This window comes from Phlebotomus papatasi, chromosome 3, assembly GCF_024763615.1.
Source record: "Phlebotomus papatasi isolate M1 chromosome 3, Ppap_2.1, whole genome shotgun sequence".
Taxonomy (NCBI): domain Eukaryota; kingdom Metazoa; phylum Arthropoda; class Insecta; order Diptera; family Psychodidae; genus Phlebotomus; species Phlebotomus papatasi.
In genome coordinates this window covers 74,766,092-74,790,266 of record NC_077224.1, presented here as the reverse complement: position 1 = coordinate 74,790,266, position 24,175 = coordinate 74,766,092, and the positions used below count along the sequence as shown (strand labels likewise).

General features: G+C 32.8%; 1 protein-coding gene across 1 annotated transcript in view; it reads left to right on the top strand.

Moving 5' to 3' along the window:
* LOC129805211 (histone acetyltransferase KAT7) overlaps positions 1-22,341 on the top strand; it is a 119,444-nt gene extending 97,103 nt beyond the window's left edge. The window contains exons 6-8 of the mRNA XM_055852981.1: positions 1,165-1,322; positions 9,410-9,505; positions 21,704-22,341. Coding sequence (XP_055708956.1) covers positions 1,165-1,322; positions 9,410-9,505; positions 21,704-21,823 — 374 coding nt within the window. The 3' untranslated portion in view covers positions 21,824-22,341. The remainder of the gene's footprint in view (positions 1-1,164; positions 1,323-9,409; positions 9,506-21,703) is intronic.
* Positions 22,342-24,175: the final 1,834 nt, after the last annotated feature.

Genomic DNA, 24,175 nt, shown 5'->3' with positions numbered 1-24,175 from the left:
TTCGTAACATGATCATTTGACGAACATTTTTTATTCATTTATAAACATTTTTTCGTACATTTTTGTTGGTCTGGCATGAACTTTTTTTTGTGTTTACGAACATTTACGAACAAATGTTTGTAAATGTAAAAAAACACTCGTCGAGTGATCATGTTACGAACAATGTTTGTGAAAAAGTACATACTTTAACAAACTTGTTTGTGGGTTATACAACTTATGAACATTTTGTAAATCCGTATTAGGAATTTACAAATATGTTTACGACCAATTTTACGAAATATTTTTTCTGTGTAAGAATATTCGTCAGTTAACTTAGCATATTTATGCACTCTATAAATAAATACAAAATGATCAATTTAGCTCAGACAAGTTGTTCTTATGGTTGCATTATTGTTCAATTTGATATTGTTAAGGGCTTCAGTGTGATCGTGGGAAAAGTAGGGCCTTTTCCGTGCAAGTCTATTTACAGAACATATATAATGATGTTGTTTAGAAAGAAGTGGGTGGAATGAATGCAGGAGTATAAGAGAGTATTAAAGTTGATTATTTAGGATTGTGCGATGTATGTGAGTAAAGGCGTCTGTGTCTCCACCCAAAAGACAAGTTGGTTATTTCAAAGTGAAAATTGCAAGCAGCCGGATGCGTGTGGAACACGCGCCACAAGACACACGGCGATGGTCTGAAGCCTGAAAAATGTGTGCTATTTCGTGGATTGTGAGAGAGCGCCATGGTTCCCAAAATAGCCCAACTGGTCACGCAGAACGCTTAATTTAGACATTGAGAGTACTATTTTCGTCCCAACAAGGACACCTGAGTTTTGTCTTCTTACCTCATTTTCAACTTTTCGCATTTTTTTTAAACTGATAAATATTTATAAAGTTTTTATTCCTTTTGCAACACGACGCCTTTTTAATGCTTAGGTCCTCTGGATTGTCCATCCCAGTACAATAGTCGTCAGTTGTCGCCTGTTTTTTGGCTATCTATCTCCATCAATGTTGTCTTTTTGTCAGTGGTTTCTTTACTTTGCAAAACCACCTTGCACAGAGTTGCAATTTATGAGTTGAATAAGTGAAAAAGACATACGAAAAAAAAAGTTGTCGTCAACATGATTTATTGCCCATGAGATGCTTCATTTTATCTCAATATTCTCTTGCATTTTACCAGGTTACCTGCTGACGAGAATTGAGGGCAAAATTGGATCACCGGAGAAACCACTATCGGACCTGGGATTAATTTCTTATCGATCATACTGGAAGGATGTACTTCTCGATTATTTATGTTCACGCAGTGGCACCCAGTTGAGCATCAAAGACGTTTCACAGGTGAATTGAAACATGATCTCATTAAGATTCTCCATTTGCTAACCATTCAGTTACACTAGAGTGAAAATTATACACAATCTATCGATATTTTACTCTCAGTTTATTTATTTATTTCTCTCTACTATTCTACAATAATCTTTTGCGCAAAGAAGATTGAGAGAGAGAGAAAAGAAGTACAGAGACCCTTTATGAGAACAAGTCAGAAAATTAGTCACGCAAATCCACTATAAAAGTCATATATATATATTATATATATAAGTACGCATAAGGCTAACATCACCCCAGTAATCTCACTTGAGATCACAATTATGCATGAGACCTTATCACCAACTTTTCGATTATTCCTTCTTTTTTCTCATTATCATGCGTCTACTTCATCAATCTCTGTCAATTTTGCCTAAATTACTGGATTCTTGGAGGAAGTGTCGTATTTTTAGGTCAATCACAAAGCATAACGTTTTCTTTTGGGTTTGTTTTTTTTGAGAAATTATTTTAACCAACAAATATAAAGAGCCTCAATTAAAAAAACGCGCAAATAAAATTGTAAAATATATATTATTTAAAATGAAAAACAAACACACCAGACAGACCTTTGACTTTTTGGAAAAGTTAACACCGTCAACATTATTTTTGAGAAAGCTTAATGAGTAAAAATATACGCTCTACCTTTCAGAGTTAAGGTAAATGTCCTAATTCAAAATCATTTCCATACGCTTTAACTTTGACAGGAGATTCAACACTTTAAGTTCAATTTTTTTCTGAAGGGAATTACAAAAATTTGTTCCTTGACTCTTCTAGAATGTTACTGTTTAGTGAAAATTCTTTAAATATAATTTGAAACCTTCTTAAATACAAGAAACACACACAAGTACAAAATGCTTCTATTGGAAGCAAATTAATCCAAATGGAGATAAGGGAAATTTTCTAATTGGAGACAAACACTGTAAGTGAAACCGCGACGAAAGGCTTCCAAAACCTTGTTGAGTTGCTCTTGAGTGCAGGATTTGTACTTATTCCTGGTCTTTTCTCCTTTCCCATCTAAAACAATAAGAAAATCTCCTTTTTTTATTCACGAAATAGGTAGAGAAGACTGGGGCAAAAAGTCACAAATCGAAAATTTTAAAATTCACTATCTTTCAAGATAAATAAGATAGCGGCTTATTTTTTTTCCATAGATATATAGCTTCCCTAGGTCTTCTTCAATGTCGTAAGTTTGTTAGAATTTGAACAAGGAATTTAGAAAATAAAAAAATATCGAAATTTTTAGCCCTATTTTTGAAATATATTCCGTGCAGAAGATATCAATTATTAGCAACTTATATTAAATTTAATGCACTGGTGAATATTTCCCAAATTATCTGGATATTCTTTGAATACGAATCCGCTATCTAGTTTAGAATTTTACAAGGATTCTTTTCTCCAGAAATCCTTTTATTAAAAACGACCACTTGGGGTAAAAAGTAACAAAAGCTATGAAGCAAAAAGTAACAAAAACCGTAACAATTTCTGATGTCACACGGTGAAAATAAACGTTAATGCTGTGTGTCGCCGCTTGTTGTTTGCATTGGTCAAACGATTTGCAGTCTTTTGTTTTTTTTTTTTGTAAGATAGCTTAAAATGCGCTTTTTTCGCTCAGATAGAGAAAACTGTGTTTTACAAAGGTATAGAAGAACAAATTTCCTATGAAAATATGTTATCTAGGTATTTTACTTAAATTTACGGAATCCCATAATAAAGCGAATCAAAATGTGATAGTATCTTATGCCTGATACTATTTGCCCCAGCATTTTTGAGAATGATCACAAAATTACCTTTTAAAAAACGGCTCGATAAATATATTTCCTTACAAAATAGAAGAAAATGACTTTCACAGAGTTGTAGAGCGGTAAATTTCCTATAAAACTGTGCTAATTACAACTTTTAGAGGTGCTCTGGTAGCTTGTAAAAAATAAAATATCCGTTTTGTTACTTTTTGCCCCAGTCAACCGTTAACAATAAAGATTAGCACTTAATTTAACTAAAATTAGTCAGAAATATGACATAAATATAATATTAAACAAAACGAATAAACAACAGTCACTTCATTGTGTTTTTCATTGGAAAACATGGTCGATCGACAAAAAAATTCGATGGTGAAAAGGTACACTTTTGATTTTTCTGAGAAATTAACAAATTAAAATTTGTGAATATGAATGGATTTTCGCATTATTTGGAGGAAAATTAACTAAATAATGAAACTGTGCTATAGAAACTATATAAATATAATAATTTAGTACTTTATTTATCATGAAAACAATAGCCGTACTCACTATGGCGTTGTTATCTCGTAATCTCCGTAATCTGTTATCTTGTTATAATTTTTCATTTATAAAATACATTACGAGAACATAACGAGATAACGAGATAACGATATTACAAGATAACAGCGCCATAGTGAGTACGGCTATTACGAGAACATAACGAGATAACGAGATAACGATATTACAAGATAACAGCGCCATAGTGAGTACGGCTAATGACGTTTCCATTTGGAATAGAGAAAAATTTCCATTTGGAGCAGGTTTTGAATTAGCTTAATCTACCCTATAGAGATTTTGATTTTCAAAAATTCTATAGGGGAGACCGGGGAGGTTTGGGACACTTTTTCATGTTTTGACTTTGAGACACTATTCCAAAAAACCACGATTGTGTATTACAATTTTATGCGGTCTATAGGATACTTATGGGTATTGACTTTATAAAAAGTACTCGATAGAACTTGGAAAACAACTGACTTTTCTTGGAGAAGATAAAACATTTTACTTGACACTTTGTCCCAAACCTCCCCGATGTGGGGCAGTATGGGACGCAAAAGTTGATGTTTGGGACGCGTTTTTTCTCGCATAATTTGTATCACTGGAATACGTTAATTAATTTTAAATACCAGATTAAAAATATTTCTGATAGAAATAAAAATGTTTCATCTTTTATTTACGCTTAGAAATTAATATCAATTTTATTTGTACAATAGAGTCATTTATTGTCAATCAATTATTTAAAGTATTTTCTTCTTATTTTCCATCTACCTTTCTTTTCTTTTTTTTATTCTAAATATTGCAATCATGATTATCAAATTCCTCAGGCGAGTAGATTTTCTTGCAACACTTAGTTTTGAACTCATTGATGGATTCCTGTTTGATTTTACGACAAGTGTATTGTACCTGTTTTCTCATTATTTCTCTGAATTATCTCTCGCCTTGCCTTTTCTGGAGAACTTGTTCGAGAAATTTTCTAAAAAAAAATAGTTTTTAACTAGATTGGGCAAATATCGAATATCCTCTGAGAAGGAATTATTGATTCCCAAGACAATGATGGTTTAATTGTCCCTGTAGTTAGAGAAATCTGCTCCACTGGTAAACTTAGCAGAAGAGGCAGATTTCCAGTAGAAACTGGGCATTACTCTTCATTTTGACAATAAACAATTGCATACCACCTACAATCTTGTCGAAAATCAACGTCCCATTCATCCCCTTTTAGGTGTCCCAAACATCCCCACGTGTAGTTTTGGTATTTAAACCCTTTATGTAAAAAACAAGAGCGTATAATCTCTGAAACTTTTATAAAAATATGTTTCCAGATTACACTGCTAGCTAATGCGAAAAAAAAGTTTTGATTATATATCGCTGATATAAAATACAAAGAGGAAAACTGAGACGTCAAAATATACGATTTTTATCAATTTTTAAAAAAATGTTCATAGAATTAAAACAATAAAACTGAGGATATCCATTCTTTTAGTCAAAATACATCTTAATATTGCCTACGATACAGTAATGCTTAAATCCCATTTATTTCAAAAATTAATTGAAAAAATCGTCTTGTCCCACAGTACCCCTGTCCCAAACCTCCCCGGTCTCCCCTACTCTGCTTGTAAAATCACAGATTCAAATCGCTCTCCTGTAAAATTTGCCTATTGCGAGTTATTCGTTTCTTATTCTCGCGAGTTTCATTTTAAGGTTAGCAGAATTCATATGAAATTCCATGTTTCCAGCAGAATTGAAATCGTTTAGCATTTGGTACTTGCTGGGTTATGAGTCACATTCGTCCAGCACAACAAATTTTATTAACAGAAAAGAAAATAAATCAAGTAATAAAATAAGTGAATACATGTTATGCCCAACGCACAATAACTTTTGTTTTGTAAACATGTTTGTGACATTTCAGTGAGAGTGAGTGAAATCTAGATCTAGTCATCTCGCTCTCTCTCATAGAAAATTATGAAAACATATTTATAAACAAAAGTTATTGTGCGCTGAGCATTACAATAAGTACTAATAAAAACATAATTAAAATAAATATCGATCAAAATAAATCGTCATAATTCAATTTTTGCATTTGATCAAAAATTACATCCAGTAGCGGCAAATTTTTTGAGTTATTTGATAATTATGTGATATATAGGAAAGGTTTCTCTGTGTTGTTTTCTTCTCAAAGCAAAACTACTCACAAGGTCTCCTAATCGAGTCCAAGATTGTTCAATTCGGGTCACGCTTGAGGTCACATCAGTGCTTGAAAAACTTCTTTAAAAGTCTCCGTCCTTGAAGGTGAAGCTCGGAGAAATTCTGACGTGCACTTCATGCGTTCATTTCGTTCATTTAGTGCTGACATTGCACATTGTCTCATATTGTGCCACTTTTCTGCAACAAACTAATAGATTTCCTAATGAATTGGCACCGGAAGGTATGAGTATAACAAGTAGGAATGAAGCAAAAGAATATATTTAACTAATAAAGTGCTGTTGCAGGCGTCAACGGAAAATGTAATGAGAAAAATTTGAATATTATAAAAAAAAAGAAGCAACAAAGTTGCATTAAATACTTCCTATTCATGCAATATTATCTCCTATGTGTGATAAAAAAGTATTAATAATGTGAGCATGAAAAAGTTGATGAGAGGAAAGTGGATGATATGATAGAGTCCTCCTCTTAAAGACTTTTTTCTTGCTTCTATATCTGCACTGTGATAGGTCAACATAAATAATTCATTAATTAAATTGCACGGGAGAGTTGTGGGCCTTTAAAGAGGGGTGGTCATAAAAATCAGACTAAACACCTTGTAAAAATCATTAGGGACATCACTGATTGATCATCATGATATGACACCAAATTGTGCTATAGAGTAGCCCAGAACATGATTGAACTTGGGGAGAAAATGTTTCTGGGCATGTCCCCCTTTGTCTTTAACAGGAGACGAAGAAGAAAAAAAAGTGCACAAGAGCAAGACTATAACACAGTGCGTAATGAATTTAAACAGCCGACATCCAATTACAATTTATCTGCGGCAATTAAATGAAAAATCTCCCTGAATTCTTCCTCACCTTTTGGCCCAAGAAGTCCGTCTTCGAGGGGTGGATAAATAGCGTTGAAATGTGAGCGGTATAAAAAATCAAAATTGTATACTTTTTAAAATCTATCAATAGATCATCATGATCTTTGTAAAAGATTGGCAGAGTTGCCAAATCTTAGCGATCGTTGAGATGTTTGCGAAAAAAAAAACTATAATTAGGAATGGTTCTTCCGGAAAACCAACTGATCAGTGAGATCTTCCAAAAGTTCGGCGATCGGTGCGATAATTTTTAATGGGTCTTTCGTATGGATGATCTATTCGAAAGATCAAAACGATTCTTTTGAAATTCGATGGATCAACATGATCGTAGTGAATATTCAACTCATACACACGACTTTACGAAAGACCAACAGACCTACATGATGCTTACAAAAGCTCAACACGATTTTTTATGATCAACAGATTAGCAGGATCTTTGTAAAATGAAATCGGCATCCTCAGTAAACATCAACAAATCTGTCTGATCTTTTCGAATAAAATCTGCATGATGTTTGCGAAAGATCAATAGATAAGGCACAATGCACAATAACTTTTATTTTGTAAGCATGTTTTTGACATTTCAATGAGAGTGACTGAAATGTAAATCTAGTTATCTCGCTCACTCTCATAGGAAATTTTGAAATCATGTTTACAAAACAAAAGGAATTGTGCCCTGGAGGAAAATTCTGCAACGCTCTGGCAATGCCATATGACAAATTGGGTTCGAATCTTAGGAGAGCTTTTTCGAAAATGCGATTCTGTAGCCGTGACATCATTGCCATTTCAGCTCACGTGGCATTGTCAGAAGTCACATATTTGAGATTTCTGGCAATCCATTGAATGGCATTGTCAGGTTTCGAATTCACGCGTGACAATGCCACGAAAATTACAGAATTCCGATACTGGACATAAGTATGATTTTCTTAAGCTCTACAGATCTGTAGGGGAATTCTGTAATTTTCGTGGCATTTTCACGCGTGAGTTCGAAACCTGACAATGCCATTCGAGCTTTTTTTGTCATATCATATGAGTTCAAAAATGCAATTCATTGAATTTTTAATGAAATCCATTTACTTGATCATTTTATGAAAATACAGTACGTCTTGGTTGATTTGTTTAACAAAATTCATTGTCATTTGAATTGCCAGAAATTTCAAATATGTGACTTCTGACAATGCCACGTGAGCTGAAATGGCAATGTCACGGCTACAGAATCGCATTTTCGAAAAAGTTCTCCTAAGATTCGAACCCAGTCTGTCATATGGCATTGCCAGAGCGTTACAGAATTCCCCTTCTGAACGGTCTGTATAAAATAAGATCAGCATGATCATAGTGAAAGCATGATCACACTTCCACATGAGTTGGTGAAAGACCAACAGATCCATATGAAGATGTTACGAAAAATCAACAGTTCTACTTGATCCTTTCGAGGACAATCTGCATGATGTTTGCGAAAGATTATCAAATCAATTCGATCTTTATGAAAGATCAATAGTTCTTACTGATTCTTTCAAAGAAATTCCACATGATGTTTTCGAAAGACCTACAGATCTGCACATTGTTTTTTAAACCCGACAGATCAGTACGGTCCTTTTAAGACAGGATCAGCATGATAATAGTGAAAAAATCCAAACATCCACATGAGTTTGCGAAAGACCCATAGATCTACCTGGTTCTTTTTAAAAAGATTACCATGATATTTGTGAAAATCGAACAGATCTACACGATCCTTACAAAAGATCAAGAGATCGACTCGATCTCTGCGGTAGCAGATCAGCATAATCTTTGAACAAGATCAAGAAATGCCCAAGAATTAGACCGATCGGTATGAGAGATCAGTATGATTTTTATAAACGATTAACATATCGGCAAAGTTTTTGCTAAGGCAGACGGGATTGTTTTCACAGAAAGATCGATATTTCGAGAGTCTAGAGATTATTATGAGCCGCGAAAGGCGCACTTATTTACCCTTCGTCCACCTTCCTTTTTTTGAGAAAGGAGTTACGTAATTGCTTTGAAACCCTTTACAACTTGATCATATCCGCGATGGGTTTATGATCGATAAAAGCGCGACGATGCATGGTTTATACAAATAATAATTATGCAAATTCAACCTCATATATGGTGTATACCAACAATAGCAGTGAGAAGCACTCATATTTTACATTATGTTATTTTAATTTTAATGAATTACTCTTTTTTATCTGCTGAAGTATTGTGTATTCCTCTTTTTTGCGGCACTCAGCTTGAGTAAAAGCCGCAATTGAAGAGGGGTAACAAAGTGATCGATAGGGAAAAATCACACCAATTAAGACAGGAAAGAGACAGAGTTATATATAGTGTCTGGAGGAAATACCTCACGGAAGAAGCAATAAGATAAGGGATATCAAATTCAATGGAAATTGTCGGCAATTTTAATTGGTCGCTAACATTCAATCCATGCATATTTATCACATGATTGCCAATGATTGCCATGGGATTAAAGTGGAAGGAAGAGGTTCTCTCTCTCTTAAGAATGATGAATATCTTATTATGGTAAAAGCACTCCTAAAAATGTGAATGGCCTTTTGCGGCAAATTTCAGAAAAACACAGCATAATGATGATGTTTACCCAACTGACATGTGAAACTCCGTCCATTTTTTTATTTTAAATATTGTGTTTGGGGAAGGCGATTCAGTGATCTATAACAATTAACCAATGGATCCCATTTATGTCGTTACAGGAAATGGCTATCAATTCATATGACATCGTGAGTACACTCCAGGCTCTTGGTATGATGAAGTACTGGAAGGGCAAGCATATTATTCTCAAAAAGCAGGTGCGTAATTGTCGCATTTTTACCGCATGTTTCTTTTTCATTTCCAAAGCCTTCATAGTGGTATATTTTTCTGCATTTTCACTTTATGTAGAATTCTTTAGCTCCTTTTAGTCCAATGTATGTCGCTTTTTTTATGCTTGGAGGATATTCCTTTTATACTCCTGAGGGACTTGTCGAAAATTATATTAAATGTTTAAATGATCATTCTTAACATAATCTGCAATAGGAGGCTTATACTTAAGACAACAATACATTTTTATGTGGATATTTTATGACTTATTCTCATAATCACATAACTTCTTGAGGAGTTAAACGTGTTTCTTTTAAATAAAATGATTTTTATATCAATTCCAAAAATTTTCGCCCAAAAAACTTCTGTATTAAACGCAGGTAAAAGAAAAGAGGATCAAAGTCAGGGAATTTTTTTCTCACAGCTACTGCTAAATTAATCCCTCTGGCCACGATAGTATAAAAGCATTTAAATAATTTGAAGATCAAAATTTATTTATAAAAACTATATTTAAAAAAAATTATAGGAACAAACTCATATTTAAACAAAGGAAATGAAAATTGAAAACAGTTTTCTATATTTTAATTATAATACAATCTTCAAGTTAACAACAAAGTGTCTCAAACTTCTTCACTTATTCTTGCATGATCAAAAACCAAAAAAAAACAACAGAATATGTAAAAAACCGTCATGCAAGAATATACACGAATTCTTTACATATTTTTACTCAATTTTTGCAACATTGTAACACTTGGGGAGAATCTTTTACTTAATTGCTCAAAATTCTGATCATTAAACTCACAATAATTGTTGAGATTCTTAATAAAAGAAACCTTGGAATATTTACAAAGTAAAATTTGAACTTGAAGTTACAGAAAGTTATAGAACTTTAATTAAAGTCCAGGATCTTGGAACGTAAATTTTGCGATGCACAAAAAAAAACAACTAAATACTTATATTAAATTTATTTTATATAATTTATTTAAATTCTATATTTACCCTCAATTTTATGCGGTCGCCGCCGTTTGGTGGGTTAGCTTGTGTAAAATTCATGGTAGACAAAATGTTCATATTTTCAAAATGCATCAAAAACAAATTGGCAGCAAAATACGAAGTTTCAGTAAACCTTTAATGCCAAATTCAAAGAAAAACGGAGTTAAAGCTTCTAGTTAGCTGAGTTTTCTGATAGAGCAGATCAATCTGGGGCAAAATTAGTCTGCATATGTAATTCTTCTTTCCGTTTAATTTATAAAAAAAAAAGAGATGGCAGAGCGTCCCAGCTTTGCGAAATGCTCGAACTCACGAGAAAATGCTCTCCGTTAGCATATTTTTTGTGTGCACATAGGGTTATTCTGCTGATTTAATCTTGTTTAAAGACAATGAGAAAGCCATTAAGAAATTATTAAAAATTATAGGGGATGTAAAATTATTCAAAAATCGGTACTTAACCGGTTCATTACCGATGAGGACTGACGCAGTCGGTTTCGAAATTTCAATACCTTTCCAAAAAATCCCAATTTAACCAAATCGGTTAAAAAATGGGCCCTCTAGTGGTTGACCTTTGACCTTCAATAAGTGAAAATGGCAAATTTTTCGATCATAGGTATGTTAGGCTACCTGGGTTCACCTGGACTAGCTCTAAAACATATCCGAAAATTATTAAAAAAGCTTAGACCAATTTCGAGAAAAACCGAAAAACATGGTTTTGGTGGGGTTAGAGGGGGGTGAGGAGGAGTTAAAACACGTCGTGAAACATTGTTTTTTTTTATTGGGGGTCATCGAAGACTGGAAGTCGATATCTCTTACCGTTTAAACTTCAGGACAGTGACAAGTTGAAAAAAAAAGACGATTATGTGACTGCTCTCTCTTTAAGTTCGAATAGTAAAATGTTTCAAGCAAACTGATAAATAATTCAGTGAATAGGAAGGAACTTGTGAAGCAAACAATAACCTTCCAATGTTAAATTTTACCCCAGGCTAATTCAAACCCATACAAAGGCTTGTGCTAAGCCTGAAAGATGTTTAACTAAACTTTTGCAACCAGTGCAATACTGCGGCGACACTGAGAAGCCTACATAAACCTCTCGTTCAGTAATACACCTCCCCGATTTGAGATCACTTTCCGATTGAGATTTTTTCTGTACCAATTCGAAGGTATAGGGGAAATGCTCATAATTTTGTCCAGTTTCTTATTTTGGACACTTTGAGGATAACATTGGACACTAAAAATAAATTGATTAAAATGATGGATTTTTATTCCAATATTTGATGAATAATGAATTCTATCTAAATATTTGTTCTTTTTGGAAGATTTTAACACTAAATACGTTAAAATTTGAATATGATTTGAGTTGAAATTGCTTTGTTGAAAATTCAGTGTGAGCAAATGCTTACGAGAAATATGACAGAACTTCGTGGCTTACTTCAATCTTATTTAGTTTTGGTGAAGTACTAACAAAGTTTGTTCGCTGTTTTTGAGTGATATTATTGAATATTCATTGAAAATTGTGTTGATTCACGTTACTGATGATTTGTACATTTGACCTGAAGTGAGATTTGCCTTGTGAATTATATTTTTCGTGTGAAAAATGGGAAATTTTTTAAGACATTCACCAGTGAGGTGATGATTCTTATTTTGGACAAGTGTTTTTCTCACGAAATTTCGTGAAGTTTTAGCTTTTGTGATGACTAGGTTGGACAAATGCCTGGAGAAACAAAGGAGCATCATCTCTACGAAAGAGATGTAACGAGAAATGCCTTGAAAGGCTCCCGGTAAGGTCAGGGAATGAGCGAATCCGCACGTATTTGGAGTATCGAAGTCAACTCACTTTAATGAATGATATGGAAAGTTTCCGGGCTTCTTGTGACATTCTATGTTTCCCTTACATGAACAGGAAGAGGACTTGGTAAGATTGGTTCATAAAATGAAGAACAATGGGCATCCTATTGATGCGGATTAGCTGTCCAAATTTACAGCCAAGTTGGACAAATTAATAAACAAGTTGTCCAAAATAAGAGCCAAGGTCACCTCTACTTATCAATTCATTTTTAAACGTATTAAAACTAATTTTAATAAAAATAAGACGATAAATAGCTTGCTAAGTTTCTAAACAACCCTTCTGAAAAGAGAGTAACAAGAAATGTCAATTAGTATAGAAAATATCGCACTTCAAACTTGGAACTTCGATGCTTATAAGCAGACTGTCCAAAATTATGAGCACTTCCCCTATCTGAGAGAACTTACCTAAAAATCCGTTGGAAGTTTGAACGTTTCAACTGAAAGTGAGCAAGTTCATGTAAAAATTGCTTTTCGTATTTCTGGTGAGATTCTGACCATCGTGATGTCCACTTTGTCCATTTGTGAAGAAGTAGTAGTAAATCATTTCCCTGACAACCTTTTCCTACCATTCTATTTCCATTTGTGAAGAAGGAGCCATCAAGTTCCAAAACGTTGGCGAGGAATAAAAGAGGAGAAGCTAAAAGGTCGAAATCACTGTGTTTTCACTTCTTAAAAACTATCTCATTGGCCGAAAATCATTATACATCAGAATATGTTTAAAATAAGTTTAAAGAAAGTTGATAGTTTATGTATTTTAGTCCTAAACTTTAAGGATTGTACAAGTAACCGGTTGAAAAGAAAGAAACATAAACTTTGACAACGTATAAGTCTGATCAAAAGGTATTGGACTATATGAGATAATTTCGAATCTCACATAATAAGGCGATGATTTTACGAATATAAACACTTTGCATGCGGATTTATTCAAGATTTATTTTTCGACTTTTTACGCTTTTACATTTTAAAAGAATATTATTATCCACAAACCTATTAAGATTAGGGTTTCAGGAGATATTTTCACTATCTCGTCTGGTCGAGAATCCTCATGTCAAAAGTTGCTTTTAGGAGCTTTCGTGCCGTGGAAGAACTTTAAACCCACTGACAACTTGAAAAGATAAGAGAAAGCGAAATTTTTAGTACAGGAGGATTTCCGTAATCTTAAAAGATGCCACAACATTTGAAAATTTTAAGTATTTTCAGTGTTTCTTTTTCTTGGGGAAAAGCACCCATTTTATTACTAAAGTGATATTTTAATTAAATATCAATTGTATTTGTCTTGGGATGAAGGCGGTGATGCAGAAAAATAAATTCAATATGGGCATATTTAATTAAGTATGGGGATGGTTTAATTGGTCAAGAGGCAATAAAACCACAGTGTCTCTCAACTCTTTATCTCCTCCCTCCTCCTCCCTTCTGTTCCTCCTCCACCACTTGCATCAACATTTTTGGTGGGCAATGTATAAAACTCTTATAAGAGTCGAAGAAATGTTTGACGGTGTTGGTTTTGTGGATTATCATGATTTATGTTTGTGGAGCACGCTTTCAAGCATTTACAGCATTAATTAATACTAATAGGTGTTGCTTTATTTAATTGGCTTTCAAATGTATGTATTTCCAATGTATATTTCACCTTTTTTTTTACCTACCTTCACCTTCCATATTCAATTCACTTCTCATATCTGCAAGGAACTCACCCAAAAATGCACTCAAAATAAGGTGGTTCTGTGCGGGCGCCTTTAGTAAATTAGGGCCGCCTTTGGGCGTCTAGGTATATTGAGAAATGAATGAGTAATTGCCAAGAAGAACGCTAAGGACAAAATGAGCCATCATAGAGATTACCAATATAATCAAACTCTTGAATCTTTAAAATTCTTCCTTAGCCTATGGCTAAAAATTAGCTGAAAGACTGAAAAGGGCACTGTTCCCTTGAAAAAAATCCCTTACATTTTTCACTTTAAGCAATTTTTTCAATGTAACAGGGTTATTCATTAAATTCTAATATTCTGAAGTAGATACTGAGAGTTCTGAAATTTGGTTTCTGACTTGCAAGAAAGGGATTACCTTTTGTAAGAATCTCACATTCGCATTCGCTTTTTTACATGAGTTTCAGACTAATTAGTTTCTGGCTAACAAACAACACAGTAAAAAAAATGTGTAAAATTTTACTACTATAATAGTGCAAAATCGACCATTTTAATTGTTTAATTTAATAATGTTTAAAAAATGCACAACATTTTGGTAATTTATTGTCACGTCATTGAAAATTACCACTATAATAGTTGAAAAATTTTCAACAATGTTGTTTAATTTAAAAATGTGTAAAATTTTAACACTATAATAGTGTGAAATCGGATAAATTAATTATTTAATTGCGATCTGTGTAAAATTTCTCACTATTATAGTCATAAAAATTTTTCAACTATTTTTTGTGATTTAAAACTGTTTTACAAAATTCTAAAAATTACCACTATTATAGTATAGTTACAGTTTTTCACATTATTATAGTGCGAAAAAATACACAACTTTACGGTATTTTTTGTCACATGATCAAAAATTAACACTATTATAGTTTGATCATAATTTTTAACACTATTATAGTGCGAAGCCTTGAGTATTTCAACCAAATTTGTTGCATTTTTAAACAAAAGTTGTTGAATTTTGAGACAAAAGATGTTGAATTTTTAAACAAAAGTTGTGTAAAAATTGTTGAATTTCCAATTAAGACTTATACTTCAGTCGAGATGCTTTTCATTAAGCAAAAGTCATATAGAACATCAAATATTTATATGAATAATAAGTATATCGTGAAGATCCGAGCATCAGATGTAATCATTTCGCATTAGAGGGGATCCCGAGTACAGGAAAAACCAATAAAAATGTCTAAAAAGGCAAAAAAAAAATCAAAATCTTCGAAATGAAAAGAAAATTCAACAATAAACAGAATTCAACAATTTTTGACTTTACACATAAAAATTCAACAAATTTAAAATTCAACAATTCCAAATTCAACATCTTGAAATTCAACAACTTTAAATTAAACAATTTCAAATTAAACACTTTTTCCAAATTTAACACTATAATAGTGGTGTGAAAAATTACACACTATAATAGTGTTAATTTTTCTTACTGTGAATTTTAGTGGTTTTTTAAAATCTAATGGACTTTTTACTCTTTGTATCCAATCCTTTGTCAAAATTTTCCTAAATATCTTTCATGCGTTAAGAAGTTAAGCCTTATGGCTAACATTAGGTTTGAAATCCCTGTCCTAAAGTGGCGGAGGAATAATATTTCGGGGTTGCTAACATGGGTGTCTCAACCCACTGCCCTGGCAGAGAAAAGCGGTTGAGCTCTGATTTGTAATCGCGATTTTCAGTTTTTTTTTAATAGTAAAATATTTACTGAACAGTTATTTTCTTAGTACAAGTTTAAAGACAAATGATATCGATTTTTTATGAAATATAATTTCAATCCGGAAACTGCAAAAATCTCGAACGTCAAAATCCCGACAGCCAAAATCCCGAAAATCCAAAATTCCAAAATCCAAAGTCCTAAATTGTCAAAATCTTGAACAGGACGAAATTATACTGAGAATAATGTATAGAACAATTTGACAAAGTACACGAAATTTCCTTTTGCTTCCAAAAAGCACGGGTTCAATCTTGAGAGTAACTATTTTTAGGAATTTGGGATTTTGGCTTTTCGGATTTTTGGCTTTGTGAGATTTGGGCTTACGTAATTTCGACTTTCGGAGTTATTGCGTTCGAGATTTTGGCTTTTTCAGGATTTCGGATTTCGCTAAAATTCCGAAATTCAAAATCCAGAAAACTAAAATCTTTAAAAGCCGAAATCTTGAAAGTCAAAATCCTTTCGGGATTTTGACTGGGGCCCTTTAATTTTAATGGGTTTAATGTTTTGGATATTTCCTTCTGCAATTTCGAATGTTAACCTAAAATCTAGAATAAAATAAACAACATCTAATCATTCTATTTATAATATCATCCCACTTATTATAAAAAGAAATATTTGAATATTGATCATGATTTTTAATTAATCTATTTCGTTCTGTGAAAATTTGAATCATATCCCTATGCTTTGTTTTATTTTAAAATAATTTCAAGTGAATTTATAATGCATTCATATGAACGTATTATAAACGAGTGCACAAATGTTTAAATTTTTATTTGTTTTTTCACCTTATTCTTACATGCATATTTTTTCACTCCTTCGAATTCGTGGCTCTCCTTAAATTAGTGGCGTATCTGAGGTAGCATTATTCAGTCTATACAAATATGAGATGCATATCACACTAAATTGGTTAATTTATGAATTTTTTGGAAAAAAAAATATCTTCCTTAATTTCTTCATTGAAAAAATTAAAAAGAAAAAAGAAATGAAATACGTCAGATAAAATCCTTTAGACAGTTCATTATTTGAGGTCTTCTTTAATACTTTTTTCCCAAAAATATTCTACCTCTGGCAATCTAATTTTCGTCTTGTGGCTGTTGAGCAATTTTTCACTGAAAATGGGTGTCAGAGAGATAAATGCAAAAATTCACAATTGGGAGCAAAGAAGAAAAACAGTCAATAAAGTAAGAAATAAGCAGAAATTTAAGAATAAATTATAATACAACTTAAATTGTCATTAATGATGGTTTTTGTCATGGCAATTTGTCTCTTATTTGTTTAAGGAATTTCTTTGTTCTTTTTTGATCCCCCGAGGAGTTAGATGGGTACATTTTTGGGGTGTTTCTCTTGTGTTTTTTGTACTTAAGTGAAGGAGTTCTTTTCCTGGTTTTGCTGCGTCCTATTGCAGTTTCTGTCACCCTTTGAAAGTCACAGTTTCTCACGTCATCAATTTAAGAGTTTAATCACTTATGACACCTAAAACGGGTGCCAAACACTTGGCTCCCGGTTTCTCTTTTCTCACAAAAAGTGGGACTTTATCACCTGTACTTCTGCTATGGAACCTCTTCATTGTCTCTTTTGCATTTTTACGCCAAACAGCTACATCACGCTAACCAGGTTTTTTTTTTCAAAAAAAGTTTAAATTTATTTTTAAAATAATGTTATAATTAAGTTGAAAAAATTGATCTCTAGAAAAAAAGGAAGAACTGACGTTTTTAATACTCAAAAGATTAATGATCTACTAATTTTATAAAATAACGAAGAGTTACTGTAAAACTAATATAATTTTTTTGATTTATTAACAATTTGTGCTAGATTTCTTTGGAGTGCTAAGCGATCCTTAACATATTTCGCGTGAACTTCGCATTTCCAGAAACGTTATTACACATATAATTAATTATTTATATTCATTTTACATAGGAATAAAAAAAATTGTAATAAATTTTATGTATGACATTGCAAAATTACTTACTTATCCTTCGTATGAATATAAGAACAATTGCAGTTCTTAAATAACACATAACATTATTTATTTTTAAAATAAATTTTCACACCAAAATAATAAAATTCTAAGACCAAGATTTTACAATTAGTAAACTATTATTTTCGTGTTGATTATTTAAATATCTAAAGTTCGACATTAGAAATGAAAAATTAAATCCGAGGAAGATATTTCAATATTGTTAAGATTATGAGAATATGGTGAGCATTACAACCCCTTGCTACTATACTCTCAATTGACTCAAAATATTTTCCTAGGTCTAGGAAAAACACCAGAATTCCTCCTGTAAATTTTTATTTAACTTCACTACTAAATTTTTCTTAAAATTCCGGGGGTCACTTGGACTACTTTAGAGACCTGGGATAAGGGGATTCTCGGATTTTACCGGGGCAGATCTTTATACTTTTGACTTTGCAAACTCCAAACGTTATTTAAGAATGGACAGTGAAATATTTTTAACCTCATCTAAAGTTGTAATTGCATATGCGTTGCTCGCAAGAATTGTAACCTAAGCGTGATAAATTGTTTTTTTTTTTTTGAGGAAAACATTGTATAAACAGTTCGAGGTAGGGGCTTTGGACCTTCAAGGATCATCTAAAAGTGGACCTAAGGACCATTAATATGCTGCTCATTTTTCTTCTACTTTCCCTCTATCCTCTCGAACTATGCTGAAGGTTGCACTTGCTCCAAAAGGCATCGTGCGGCTTTTTTCGTTTATGAATACGTTTAAGAGGTTACCAATGAAGCGATATTATCTATATTCGAAAACACCTTAGAATTTTCTATAATAAAGGCTTTGGGAACTGAATAATATCGTATTTGGGGATCGATGAAAAGGTCTTGGAATTTCTAATAAGCATGAACCGGTTCCAAATGATTATGAACCAGTAATGAACCTGATACGGACCAATAAGTAATTTTTATCCGTCATTCAATTGCATAAATTCTGAGTTATTTTGAGTAATCTTTCAATTAATTTATAAATCGGTTCAAATCGGTTGTGAATCGGTAAACGATAAATGATGCGAAAGCACGTAGGGGAAGGTTTTCAGACTTCGCATATGCTCTGCCTTCGAACACTTCATATTTTTCCATATTCCTTGAATCTGTCTTAAGTTCGTTCAGGAAACGTATGACTTAATACTAGTTATTGAATTGCCATAGGTCAGATTCATTAAAGAAATATGGGAATTACGCGCAGTGTTCAAAGCCGGAGTGTGTGCGAATCCTGAAAGATTTTCCCTCTAAGGTATAGCATGGAAATCACGAGTTCGAGTATTCCGTTATACAGGCTTCAGACTAAAGACTTATGGCTGAGACTTAGCGCTTAAGTAATAGTCTAAAAAGATCGGGTTGTGGCTAAGCCCTAAAATTTGGAGACTTATACGGGCTTCAGACCTAAGGCTTAGCCATATGGCTTAACTTCTCTAATATCTTATCAGTCAAGATTTTTTAGAAAAATTTGACTTAGAATTGGATAATTAAAGTCAAATTACAAATTAGATTTTGAAAAGTCAATAAAATCGGTTGCTGTTTCAGGTTTTGAGACCCTCAGGAACTGGGCTAAACCTCTAGTCTGAAGACGGTCTTAGGGCCTTGACAGACTTGAGGATTAGCCGAGAGACGGCTTAGCGTAATTATGTTCGACATAATGGTTAAACTTCATTTCTATAATTTTCCACTAAGTCATCTCTCGTCTTAAGTCGTAAGTGTGTCTAGGGCATTAGATAAGTCCTCGTTGAAACGAAGGTTTAGTGCTTTGTTTGTGGCTCATCTATAATGACGCACCCTTGCAGTGACATAGTGAAACATAAAATCAGTCATTACAGAGATAAAAAAAGAATTATACGCGTATTCACGTAGTGTTTTATGATGTATTGAACGAAAAACTTATATACCAAAAAATTACAAAATTATATTTCTCCACCATACTCGAGAGAGAAATAATTTTATGCTTAAACGTTTGAAAACTTTGTTTATATTTTCTGAAAATGAATTTGACAGCCCGCCAGATTCCAATGTAGTCAGAATCTAAGCACTAAGTCTCAATTTAGGTCTGAAAATGTTTCTGGCTCATCCTCAGTCATCAACAAAGCCATCTTGGCGAGGAACTGGTATGAGCCTCATCCTAGAAGCATTTTTTTCTTAATATAGTCTTGTAGAATTCCTTAAGAAAGGAACTATAGAACCAAAAATCTTCTTATTTACTTACAACGCTCTTGATTCCATCATTAAGATTACTATAAGTAAAGTGGCGCACTCTTAAGGATCTTAAGAACTTCTATAGGAATTTCAATAGAAAATTCTCACTTTAAGTCTTTTAAAAGTATACTAAAAGAGTTGTTTAATACTTGGTTCTATAAGGCAGGTATTTTGTTTCTTGTGTAGGCGCCTCAGGTCTAAAGCCCGGCTTAAAGCATGAGACGCTTTGCAGTCCCTTTTTGCATGTTATTTAAGATAACGATGAACCACTCCTAATGCCAATTTTCAAGTTTGTAGGCTAAAAAGGCTCTCGAGAGTGTATTATTCTACCGAATAGTGCCATATTTGAGCTTATTGGACAGGTCTTGGAATTTTTGACAAGTTTGCGTTTGAACCGCTTGTAATCGTTTATGAACCGATGAGCTGCAAACCAATTTTTATCCGAAATTAATTTGTATATTATTTTTAAACTCTCTTTGGAGATTTTTTTGAGTGATTTGTGACTTTGTGAATATTTTCCCCATTAATTTAGACATCAAAAGAACTCCACTAGGTAAATGATTCGAAGCCACTTTAGGGGTGGTCTTAGTCACGAGTTTAAACGTTTTTGTCAATTTTAATGTATGAGGCAGTGGGACTATTTGCGCTTGGGGACTACATTGATATGTGATTTTTTCGCCTATTTTTCTAAATGAAGCTGGTCCTTACAATTATTTTATTTAGATCCACAATTGATTTGTCTATCTGAATTACAACGTTTTAAAACTCCCGATTAATTTATGTCCCGATTTCAAGATTATATTAGAGTAAGTGTGCCAAATTCCGGCCAGCTTGCAATTTCGGCCACCTTTTTTGTTCCTCGAATTTCCATGAATTTTTAGTTTTTACATACTCTAGAGATTACACAATGCAAAAGAATAACAAAAAATGTTCGACAAACGAGATGACGTGAAAAAGGCATTGGAAGAATTCCTAAAGGGCAAGGAACTATGAGAATGAAGGTGGCCGAAATAAGGCACCAAAGCTGTGTCTTCATTTTTGTTCATTTTAAAATGTATTAAGAATGATTTTAGAGTAAATAAAGACGATAAACTGTCTACAAGGTTCTAAGCAACATTCCTTAAGAAGAAGGAATGAAAAAAAATCAATTTCTATTGAAGATATTACATTTCAAACTTGAGACTTTGGCGCTTGCATGCAACTATGCCGAAATTTGGCACACTTACCCTAATTTTGCTTCACTTTGTGATTCATAAAAGTAGACATCTCAGAGTTTCTTGCTCTTTTTTAAGCCTATCATCATCAAGGAAGTTGTTAAATATTTTGTTCAGTGTGTATTGTATGGCCTGTTTTAAGAATGAGAATTTGACTCAATTATGGGGACAAACACGTGCCGTCAGTTGCAGAAGAAAAATCAACGATTTGAACTTTGAACTCAAATAGAATTTATTGTGTATGAAAAGAAGAAAGAGTGAAGACTAAAAATGTGAATAGAAAATCATGTGTCTGATAAATTGCACTTTTGTGCTTAAACTTTGTTGTATCTGTCACATATCAATGCTATTTTTGTTTCTCTATGCTTGTATTTTTAATCTGCATGGCTTTGGCACACAACACTTTTATTTTAGCACGGAAATTTAATTGAGATTTTTCCGAGTGGAATTGTTATGTGTTGGTGATTAATTTGCAAAACTGATAGTGGTCAGAAATCATCAATATCAATTGGATTTGATTTCGTTAGGATGTCCTGGATGATTACGCTGAGAGGGTGAAACGACGTGGAAATGTATTAAAAATCGATCCTGAGTGTCTTCGGTGGACACCATTTGTGTCACCAACACTCACTGGACCGACATCCTAGCGTTCAGCCACAACTGCAAATTCAGCCGCAAATTCATCCACCCACTCAGCTACATCGGTAATTGCATCCTCCACAACTAATTCTTTCTCACTCTACTACTACTACTCCACCAATGGAGGTCGTCTGCCACCCACTGAGATTTGTAAATCTTCAACCAAGTAGGGATCAGGCAGAACCATCAACCAAGAAAGAATTGGGCATCAAAACAACATTGCGCATAAGTAGCATGAAGCGGTTGTAAGGTATGAATATCAATTGATCTGCGCGAAATTCTACATAATATGCTACTCTTTTTTTTTGGAAGAATCTCCAAACTAAAAATGTCAAAACTTCTCGTTTTTCTCGAGATGATTTATTACACTGACTGTAAGATTTTCTTTTTAAACTGTAAGACAAAATTAGATGTGCAAACAAAATTGCAAAAAAAAAAACATATATCGTGTAGGTGAAAAATATTCATAAGGGTCTCTTGCAATATTGGAAGTTAAGGAATATTTAATGAAAACGTAAAAGAAAAATTTCAGAAACATTTTATAGGAGATTCTAATCGTAATTTTACGGCGTTATCACACTTGCACATTAAAATTTTAATGTGAATCACATAATTGTCGCTTGTGAGCGTCCAAATATGTTATTTGTGTCTTTGAGTCACTTAATATTTGGAGTTTTTCTATTTATTGATAAAGAAGTGGGCTTGGTCTGCAAAAATAAGTTTAAATTTACCTAAAGCATAAATATTTTTCACATTAAAAAATTAAAGAGAAAATCGCATTAGTTTTTCGCATTAATGCTATAAATCAATTTATATCAAATTTTGCGGGTCAAGTCTACCTTTTAATCAACAAATAGATCAAATTTTGAATATAAAATGATTCAAACACACAAATTACACATTTGGACTCTCACCAGAGACAATTAATGTGAATCATATTAAAATTTTTATGTGCAAGTGTGATAACACAGTTAGACATAAAAAATTCACAAAATTTTAATAAAAAACTTTTTCAAAAAGTTTTCAAGCGGTAAAATACCAACAAAAGTTCGTTTGTAGAATCACATATTAGTATAAAATGCATTGAATGAATGTACTGTACATCCACTTGATATGAAAAACATAAAACGTTTTAGGTATTATTTGCATCGGGTAGATTTAATTTTATTTACTCAGAATACTACCCCGAGTAGCAAAAATTGATCCCGTCAACGAAATATTTTGTAAGTCTGACGATTTGATACAGTCATAACTGAGACATATGACTTGAAAGGGAATTGTCTTTCACTGAGAAAAAAACGGGGGTGCGATTAACTTTTTTTCCTCATAACTTTAACACTTTTTAGGTGTAAAAATATATCAACATTTTTAAATGTTAATTTTACACCTTTTTAAGGGTAAAATTAACATGAAAAGGGGTAACTTTAACCCCTAATACACCTAAGAAGCATAATATTTACACCGATTTCGGATCAATACTGCAGGGTAAGAGAAACATTTCCTTTTAACGAAAAAGTTAAAATAACATTCCGGAAATGTTAATTTTACCCTGCAGTATTGATCCAAAATTGGTGTAAATATTACCCTTTTTAGGTATATTGGGGGTTAAAGTTACCCTTTTTCATGTTAATTTTACCCTTAAAAAGGTGTAAAATTAACATTAAAAAATTTTGATATATTTTTACACCTGAAAATTGTTAAAGTTATGAGGAAAAAAAGTTAATCGCACCCTCTTTTTTTCTCAGTGTTCTAATATTTAATTTTAAATCAAATATAAAATAAGGGGAAAGAATAAGAGTGCATATGGTTCATTTAGATCGGAGCATGTAGATCCCATAGCTCAACTCACTCATCTAAATAAAAAGAGGTCCCCAGCTTAACTTTATACAGACTTCAGACCTAAGACCTGAGGACTAGCATGGCTTAACTACTCTGAACTGTCAAATTAACAAGAAAAACTTGACAAAAGCGTAAACCTACAGTAGACTCTCTCAAATTCGGGCATATGGGACCGAAATGTCAGCTGAATTAGACAGAAATTCGGGCGACAAAGTTTTTGAAATGCAACGATTTTTTATTCATGTGCATATAGATATTGAGTTTACACACTCATATATAACGTAAATTGCATGAAAATCCTTAAATAATGTAAAATCACATCAAAACTAAGACAAACCATGCCAAATTTGAGCATATTTCATGCATTTGATACTTAAAAAATGACAACAAACTTTTTTCAAATGTAACCGCTGCCCGAATTAAAAAGTAGCCCGATCTTAAAACAGCCGAATTTGCGAGAGTCTACTGTATTTCCAATGAATTGCATGCATTTGAAAAAAAATCTTAGCTGTTATAAACGC